The 10,045-nt window shown below is 38.4% G+C and overlaps 1 protein-coding gene across 1 annotated transcript; it reads right to left on the bottom strand.

The window, feature by feature from the left end:
• Window positions 1–1,269: 1,269 nt before the first annotated feature.
• VMA21 (vacuolar ATPase assembly factor VMA21) lies at window positions 1,270–10,045 on the bottom strand (the record flags this gene model as incomplete). Its single annotated transcript, XM_081081330.1, has 3 exons — window positions 1,270–5,121; window positions 5,682–5,791; window positions 9,936–10,045. The coding sequence occupies 3 exons, from the start codon at window positions 10,043–10,045 to the stop codon at window positions 4,979–4,981; spliced, it is 363 nt and encodes a 120-aa protein (XP_080937456.1). The 3' UTR covers window positions 1,270–4,978.

The raw sequence follows: 10,045 nt of genomic DNA, 5'->3' as shown, positions 1-10,045 counted from the left end.
CACTGGAGATTCTGTGGTGAACAAGACAGTGCCTACCCTCCTAAACTTACATTTCAGTGGAGGGAGGTAGATAAACAAATAAACATGATAATTTCATCCAATGTTACATACTGTGAGAGATATTAGGGACTTGCAACTTTCGATTAGGTGGTCAGGGGAGCCCCTGTGGGGAGGTGACATAAGACTTGTGACCAAAAGGGTGTAAAAAAGCCAGCCCTGGAAAGATCTGGGGGGAAGGGCACTGGGCAGAGGGAACAGCCAATGCAAAGCTGTGAAGTAGGAGTGAAGATAGGAGGTTTAATGAAGTGGCCCCACTTGCAGGCTGTGTATGAAGTCTGGATCTTATTCTGAGTAAGACTGGCAGCTATTTGGAGGATTTTGAGCAGAAGTATGGCATTCCTGATCTAATATTTTAGAGAATTTATTGGAGTGACATTGGTTAATAAAATTATATAGGTTTCAGGTGCACAATTCTATAATACATTATCTGTATATTTTATTGTGTTCACCACCCATCATCTCATTCCATCACCATTTATCCCCTTTAACTTCTTCTACCTTCCCCAACCCCTCCCCTTTTCCTCAGGTAATCATCATACCACTATGTCCGAGTTGTTTTTTTTGCTTAATCCCTTCACCTTTTTCACCCAGCCCCTCAGCCCTCTTCCCTGTCAGCTGTCAGGCTGTTGTGTATGAGGGTTTCTATTTTGTTAATTGTGACCTACTATTTGTAAAGGCATCTTCAAGCTGCTTTGTGGTGAAATGACTACAGGAGCAAGAGCAGCAAAGAGCAGTCAGAGGCACCAGGCGAAGAATGCTCATCTAGACCCAGATGGTAGCAGTGAAGATGGCAAGAAGTGGACAGGTACATGGAGTGTTAGAGGTATTTGAAACCCACTCACCCCTAAATGAATTTTTCAAAAAGCCATGGGGGAAGGAGCTGCTTTCTTTTCCCATCGCTACACACATTCTGATGGGCCCATTGCAGATGGAGTCTACCAGCCCTTCCTAAGTACCTCCCAGAGATCCCCACCAGTTTGAACACTCTGCTCTACATTTACGACATAAAAGCATGCCCTTGACTGTTCATATTCTATCCTATATAATAAAAGCATAGTATGCAAATTGTCCCCTCAACCGGGAGTTCGACCAGGGGGCGGGACAGGCTGGGGGAAGTACCCAGCCAGCCGGCAGCCACTAAGGACCCCACCAGTGTACAAATTTCGTGCACTGGGCCTCTAGTATGGTATAAACAGAGAGGCAAACAAATGTTATGAAAACGAGTTTAATAAAGTTACTATTAATTGAATCAGGACACATCAAAGTGGCATTACAAACACCTTTTTAATGACAACAGATGGCAAATGTATACAAATTACAGGCTAGAACATAATGAATACAAAATCCATCCAGATACCGTGTAAAAAAGCATATAACAGAAGCAAATCTGATTCAAGTGGCTAAAGAACTCAAGCCCCGCATTTTGATAATTGCACACAGCTTTCAACGTTAGCACATCTAAAGCCTGCCCCTGGTCAGGGCACTATTCAAGACTACAGCATATTTAATGACTCTAATGATTTAAAGATTCTAACACTTTTAAGCATTGATGTCTAGAGACACCAGGTAAAAGGTTCACTATGCAAAACTCAAAAAAGAATATGTGAACGTTCTTTGCAAACTGTAAGGTGCTGTGCAGATGTTGTTAGCTATTGCTATTATTACTGTTCAGTGAGATTTCACTAAACCTGAGAAAAAGGAAGACTAGTCTGTGTAACTGACAAATATGACTTGTACAACATATTAAAAGGAAGGCAGATATTACTTTTAAGTACACAAAGCAACAAAATTGGCAAGAAAAGTGTGGCCAGGAATGATGGTAACTTTAGGAATTCCAGACTATTTTAATAAATATATAAGGGTTTAAGCTAATCATAGGTTACAAGTAATATTTATCATTAGGTTCCCCAAGTCCCTGAAAATAAGTTATTTTCTCAGGTGACCCTTTCCCCTTGAAAAAAAGAAAGAAAAAAAAATATTGTCAAGTTATTAATATGCTTTTTCAGTCCAGCTCTTGTAAAATTTATCTTAAATATGAGTTGAGTCTGAATTAATAGTTATACTTCTGTGGTGGAGGATGCAGAGTGCTTGATGGCAGAGAAATCTACTGCTGACCTAAGAAAAGTGACAAAGTCGGCACCATAGCTGAATCATTTATAAAAGGGGCCTAACAACTCTACAACTTCACTGGAGCATGAAGCAATAAACATGAACTGGTCTGGAGATAAGAAATACACACTAGATATGGTTGAAACAAGATTTCAATCCTGTGTTTCATGTACCTTCAGCTTCCATTGTTCCTTGGGCACTCCTTATTTAACTGTTTTTTATTGGTCTCCTTGGGTACTCTAGATATATACATACATTTATGTGAAAACGGAAAATAAACATCAAACAAGTCAATCAGTTGTCTCTTTTGGCAAAGCTGATGAGATTTTTATGGTTAAAACAGTCCAATTATTACAATGCATTTCAGTTGGATTCCCAGGAAACACAAGTGGGGTTTTTTTAATGAAAGGTTTTAATTTCCTCAGTAACAACTCAAAACTGAACTTTGCTGCTACATGTAAAATGATATCCACTTGACATAAGATGCATTCTACAGCAGACTTTTCAGTTTTTAGCACAATGAGGAAACGAGATTATATTCTGGTGGGGGGGGAGGGGAGGAGGCAAAATGGAGGTGAGGTGAGAAAGGTAATGTGTTACAGTAAATGGGGTTAAATCAGTAGCTTGTACTGACATTCAAGTTACACTTCCTAATTGAGGTTATTCTTATAATTAGTTTTCAAACAATAGTGAACATATTCCTATCTTAAAACATTTATAAGGGCTCAATTGTAGCTTTCCTTTTTATACATCCTGAAGTATGTACACTGTGCAACAGAAAACCAGTGAAAAATAAATCTATATGTCAAATACCATGTTATTTCAACAGCAGCACACTAACGAGATAACAGTTGAAACCCCAGGAAAAAATTAAAACTGGTTTGAAAACAAGTCTATACTATAATAATCCTAAATATTAACACTAGCATGAAAGTCTAAATTTCAAACACTTGGTACTTTTTCCAAGAGGAAATTACAACTGCTTGAATCCCTGGTTTAAATACTTGCAGAAAAATACCCACATAATTATCTACTCAGCAAATGTCTGAAATAAAACAAAATAATCCAACATTGGACATTAATATTTTACAAACAGCATAATATCCCAAAAGTACAAGAAAAACATTGGCATTATAGAAAAAGAAATTAAGCGGACAAGTCTAAGTGCAACATGGCATCTAAAAGTGGGGACCATCTAGAAATCTACCACATAATACCCCAGACTCAAACAGGGGCATTCTACAATTTTATATTAAAATTGTTCAATTTTATACTAAAACTGTAGTCTTTTTTTAAGAAAGCACTTTACATTTAGAATAACTGCTTATAGAAGACATTTAAACTATAGACAATATTTAACTCTAAGCAAGAATACAATTCTGCATTAAAAACAGGGGTGAACAAACAAATTGGTAATGGCAAACACAGCAAGAGACACTGATTAGAAATTAACAATAACAGGAAATTTGAACAATGATATACCTACTTGAGACACCTACCTGAAAGAATAAAGGTACAATGTAGTTTTTTTTGTTTTATTTGTTTTTTAGAAAATGGCCACTAATCACTCATAAAAAAAATGCAAATAGCTGTCGGAAAAGTTGGCGGAATTTGAACTTAATCTAAACTTTTAGTGAGTATCGAACTAGCATTAAAAAATGCATACAAGATGTAAACCAAAGTAGTGGTTGTCTCCAGGTGGCAAAATTACAGGGTACTTAAATTTTCTTCCTGTTTTTATATGCATATTCTGGGTTTGTTTTCAGATTGCATACAAGTAGTACCAAGTGGCTAGAAAGAACCACACACTAAAGATACTAAAATAAAAACACAGGTCTTTTTCTATCAGAAAGGGACTCAAGAATTATCTAATTATATATATATATATGGGATATATTGACTCTGATTGAAAAGACTAGACTAGAAATCCCAAGAATACCTCCTGGGTGATAAAAACAATCTATTTTCAGAATTGTTCACATTCCCTAAGTATGCAAAAATAAACATTTAAATGTAAATGCCTATCATATACAGTATTAAAAAACAGTAGGAAAAACAAATTTAAAGGCAATTTACACAAACCTGGTAATTAAAGCAAAACTTCATTGTTGAACAAGAGCAAAACAGCTTATTAAAGAGTTGGTCTGAAAGCACAGGCTGGCCTGCAAGGAGGCAGCTAGCTCTGCTTTGCTCTCGAGATCCTTCAATAAACCAGTTCGTGTAAAATGGGTGGAATTCAGCCTAGTTTCCCATGAAATAATGTAACGAAAGGTTCCTATTGACTAGGGATTACCCTTTCTTTGAAATTTCTCAGTGACATTCAGACTAATTCCAGCATTAACAATTTAAGCAATTTTCCATAGGAATTTACAACGCAAAATCCAATGACCTGGTACTTTCATGATAGTTAGGGAAAGTACTTCAACAAAATATAAAATTTAGATTTGCTTCACTGTGTACCTTATTAATATATCCAGAAAAGTAACATTCAAAACCAACTACAAGAAAAAATGCTATAAAACATTTTTGTTGTAAAATAATCAAATTCTTCCCAGAATAATGTGTAAATTAAACATAATTATTTGCCACCAATTTAATTTTTCCAAATTTTCATTTGCAAATGAGAGGCTTATAGTTAAAATAGATGATGCAAACCACTGTATCAGAAAGATCAAAATTTACACTAGTCAAATGTGACTCCTTAAGATGGATTTGAACATGTTCTTTCACCATTATTGAAATAATTAGTATCCTGGATGCATTTGCCATTTTTAAAACAATTTAACACTATCAAAAGGTGATGTTCACTTTAATCCTGTTTGCCTTCACGCCACTGTCGTGAACCTTCATTCCAGGCCACATAGACAAAGAGGGCCAGCACCACGTGGACAGCAACCACGGCAACAATAGCAGCATAAAAATAGCTATCCCTATTGGACATCCCAAAGGCACCTATCAAGAGATAAAAGTTTTCATTTTATTCCAAAATTTATCACAGTACAAAAAAACAAAGCATACTAATTTTATTAGTTATACTAGTATTTAATTAATCAGGGAATTAAAAAGTAACACTTTGGGTGGTGATAAAACAAGTATTCATTTAAAGATTTAAATACCTTCTTATACACGAAAAAGTATTTTGAATGAGAACTGTAATTATCACTTCATCTAAGGGCTCTGACACAAAAAAGGGGACTCTATTTCCTCTTCCTTCCAATGTCTGCCACCAAAGGTACATTCCCCCAAAATCCCTCCTCCCATGTCAGCCAACTTTTATTCTCAAAGGGATATTAAAAGAATCTGCAAGCTATTTCATAGAAAACCATAAATGATTATGATGTCAAGCTGAAACAACTATGAGTGATGAAAATATTCATTTCATGAAGTAGGACTCATTCAGAGCAACATTATATTTGAAAAGCAAAACAAATGAAAAGAAGCAAACTTAAGAACACCCGGTCATAAAGCACAGAACATTAATTATAGTAATATGTCTATAAAAATATGATTACCTTCAAAAACATAAGATTTAGTGGTGAAATATAACCCAATAGGTACAGTGATCATTAAAGCTGTGAAGAACAGCAGAGTCTTCAGGGTAGATGCTAATGAACTCTCATTTCTGGAATAAAGTAAACAAAGCGAAATCAGAACCTGCACAGCCACTTCCAACCCTTCTTGTGTCTATAAACACTATAAATACTCACAGAGAAGACTCAGGAAACCCTGCTCCTGCCTTGGAAGCAGTGGCCAGAGGAAAAGGAGCACTCAGGTACTCAAAACAAAGATCTTAGAGCCCCAGCTGCAGGCCCATCTCCAAGAGACTGTCATTCATATCCAGTGTAAGAGTAAGTATCAAAGTGTGAAAGTAGTTTGTAATCTCCAAAGTGCTATGCAAATGTACACTGTAATTACAGAATTTTGGAGGTAGCAAGGGAGAACATACACAGAAAACAACTAATGGCTAGTACAAACAAGGTATGAGAATCTCCAAAGAAAAAGCAGTCTAGAACAATCTGGATGCAACTGAGGAAATTCACTCAAAATTTTTTTGTAATTAAATAACTATAATACAGTTTAGATGGTTTTCACATAACATGGATGCATTAAAAGTTTGAATGTCAAAACACTTTCTCATTACTGAATTCTATTTGTCCACAGATTATTTTAAAACCAAGGAAATATTCTAATGGAGAAAGTTTTGTTCCAGAATACAATAAAACTACTCTGAAGAATGTAACCAAGTTTTAAAATTATATATATATATATATATATATATATATATATATATATATATATTTAAAGATTAACAGGGCACAAACAAAACTGGATAACATAGAAATGTCCAATAATAGGAAAATGATTTCACAAATGATGTACATCAATATATGGAGACCTTAAAAAAAGAACTTTTACTACTATTATTCACAAAATTTTCATGTGACAAATGAACAAGGCAAATTACAGTGTATTATGTATGTCAGGGGTCTGCAAAATAAGGCCTGAGGTTCTACCACTTATTTCTGTAAATAAAGCTTAATTTGGACACGGATACACCCATTTGTTTATGTATCATCTAAGACTGCTTTGGAGCTGCAAAGGCAGAACTGAGTGGTAGGCCATAAGGCCTTCAAAACCCTAAAATATTAACTATCTGGCCCTTTACAAAAAAAGTTTGCCAAGCCCTGATGCTGTTTTACTGACCTTTTAATGTCGGCATTTGTCCTATGCATTACAAACGAGCAAAACTATTGAAAGTGAGCTGCAGTAAGCTTCTAGCAACCCTGAACACATACACACCACCTGATTAATTAGGAAAGTTCAACCCTATAGCTTTAATCATTAGTTTAATTAAGGTCTTTTTTTCTCCTTAAATCTAACCATCCTCAGAGTACTTAACACACTTCTAACTTTTTGCTCATAGTCAATACCTAAATTTAATTCTCTTTCTAGTAATCCTCAGCTAGAGGCTCATTTTTATGTGTACCTTTAGGAAAGAGACAGTCCAGCCTTCAAGGTCCCCCAAAATAGTCTCCCCTCTAAGCACCTTTCCTGATTACACCCTGGAGTCATTGCTCTGGGATCCAATCACACTTTGTTCATACCTCATATGACAGTTTGCTTCCTATATAGTCCTGCACATCTCTCTGTATAACTAGAAAACCCAGGCAAAGGCGTTCTTAAACTGAATATACAATTAACAGGAAGGTTTCTGACAGCCCCAAAAGAAAGGGAACATCACAAGTTTATTACAAACTTTTTGACTGTGCAATCCATCATTAAATAAAAGTTATGAGTGCATACCCCATATAGGCATTTTGATGTTTTAAATAAATTGTTTATACACATATTATTAACAGTCTTTAAAATATAAAACATATGCAAAATGGATACTAAAAAGATATTAAGATTTATGTAGAAGTTCTAATATTTTCTTTCCTTACTTTAATAGATCATCTTTAAACATTTAATTTAACACTTTGGTGATCACTATACAATTCTCATCTAAAATGCATGAGCTTCCTTAAACTGTTTCCTAGTAGTAAATTTTTAGAGGAATTTACTGTGTAATCTTCATGAAGAATATGAGTGTCTGCAGTAGTTCTATGAAAACACAGTCAACATTTGGCCTCTTTTCGTAGCGCCTCCAAAAAAACTTGACTTTCAGGGTGCTTCTATAGTGTGTTAAAGTATGGGTTTTAGGGATGTAAAGTTCAGATTATTTAACCTGATAAAGAAACAAAGCTTAAGAATCTAGAGAAAGGGCCGATTAACTGGTTCTCTTGTTCTTTAGATTACTTCCCTTAAATATCTATTATCTGGCCTGGCTTTGAGAAAAGGTTATTATTGAAAAGAAGATATAATACCATAAAAATGTTTTAAAGCAAACAAAATCACTTCTAATTCTACCACCCATCTTTTATTTTCTGCATGCTAATTTCTAGCGCCACACACTCCAAATATAACATATCTTAAAAATGTGTAGTTTATTGTCAACTCATTTCTCTTTACCTTAAGCTCCCAAAATTTGACTCTTATTCTGGGTTGCCACCTCACAAATATGGGACTAAGTATAAAGTTAGGCATACAAAATTTTGGAAACTAGCAAACTTCCTCTAGTGCTTAGAGGACATTTTCTCCCTGGCTTCCAGCCACAGCCCACTGCAGCTGGTGGTTCTGCTAGCACAAGCCAGCTTGGGTACAACCAATGATTTATTCTAAAACAAAGCAACTGATGGCATTCAACTGATTTCTCCTGTGTGTCTTTGGGTGTTACTGACTTGTTAGAAAGGAACAAGGTGTAAGTCCAGAATTAAAGTTGGTCTCACAAAAAAGAAATAATTCGGGGTGAACCTTATTGTGCCTCACTTTTAAAACCACTTAAGAGTTTACCCCCTTCATACAAACTTCTGCAGCAAACACTAAGCAGATAACAGAGCTTACAACGTCCCCTTTTGTGGCAAGCAAGACTTCTACTAATAGATTTCACTGCAAATTCCATTAGGAAATACGAAAACCAGTCTAGAAGGGCTAGAGTATATTTTAAGTGTACTTAATGAAAATATCTGTTCATATCCTTACTAATAAACAGTAATAAAAAAGAAAACCTAACCAACACTATATTGACATTGTGAGAGGGGGGGGAAAAAGCGCACAAGCTCCAAAAATAATGAAATTTAACGTCACAGTGAGCTAGGTCGAATGCCAGCTTCTACACTTAACTGTGTGGCCTAACTGTGATATTGGGCAAGTCACTTACCCTGAGTCAACTTCATCTTCCTTAAAATCAGGAAAACCAAGTACTTTCTTAATTCTGATGATGTTTGTAATAAAGCACCTATGTTGAGCTTGGCACACTGTAGGTCAGCACTGAATGGTAGCTAAATCCCTTCCCAACCTATTGCCTACCGAGGTACAGAGGTATTGTTGGCTGGGCTAGTTGGCCAGAACCACCTGCTCTCTTAAACTCCTTCAGTTCAGCCACCATCCCCCCATCCTACTGACTCCCTACCAGAAGCGGTCTCACACCAGGGACAGCCCTTACTCCCTTCCATTCATTTATGCAGCACTTATTAAGCCCCGTTGCAGGCCCTGTAGGGGACACGGAGATGAAGAAGGCCGGGGTCCTGTCCTCAGGGGGCACCCTGTAGTGGGGAAAGAGATTGCAGACAGCAAGATCGCAATATAAACGACAGTGAGAGGAAGTGCTAAGACAGAAGGAAGAGCTGTACGCCCGCCGGCCTATATCGTCCCATGACCCCGGTTCCCTTGTTCCCGAGCGAAGGGCCGGGGCCAGGCGTGCAAACGCTGCTGGCCCCAACCTCCTTCCCCGCTCCCCCACCCTACAACCGGGCCCCGAGGGTCCAGACCTCACACCCACCACAGGCCGGCCCGTTCGGCTCTGGCCTTCCCTCTGCCCAGCTCCGGGCCGCTCCGAGCCGCGCCGGCCCGGCTCGCGGTCGGGGGACCCCTGCCCTGCCGGAGCCCCCTGCCCTGCCGGAGCCCCGCTCTCGACTACCTGACGTCGGGCAGCTGCAGCGCGTTCAGCGCCGCTTTATCAATGCGCTCCATGGCGTTGCCACCCGCAGCAGGTCCTCGCAAGCGGACTGGGCTCAGCGGCCACTCTCAATTCGTTCAAACCGCGAGCGGTAGAGGCAGGCCGCGACGGAAGTGCCGGCAAGCGCAGAGTGGCGGGACGCTGCGCGCGTGCGCGGCGCGCTGTGGTGACGCAAGTTTCGGCGGGCGCCGGCGTTCACGTGACTTACCGGCCGGGGTTCCGCGGCGTGCGCCCCGGTGGGGGTGCCCCTTGGTCGAGAAGCAACCCAGGCGAATAGCCTAGCCATTCCACGTTGAGCCGGGACTTGCCTCGCAGCAT

Source organism: Myotis nattereri (assembly GCF_964212035.1).
Source record: "Myotis nattereri genome assembly, chromosome: X".
NCBI classification, from domain to species: Eukaryota; Metazoa; Chordata; class Mammalia; order Chiroptera; family Vespertilionidae; genus Myotis; species Myotis nattereri.
Note: the sequence above shows the minus strand (reverse complement) of the source record. Positions and strands in the feature narration are given on the sequence as shown.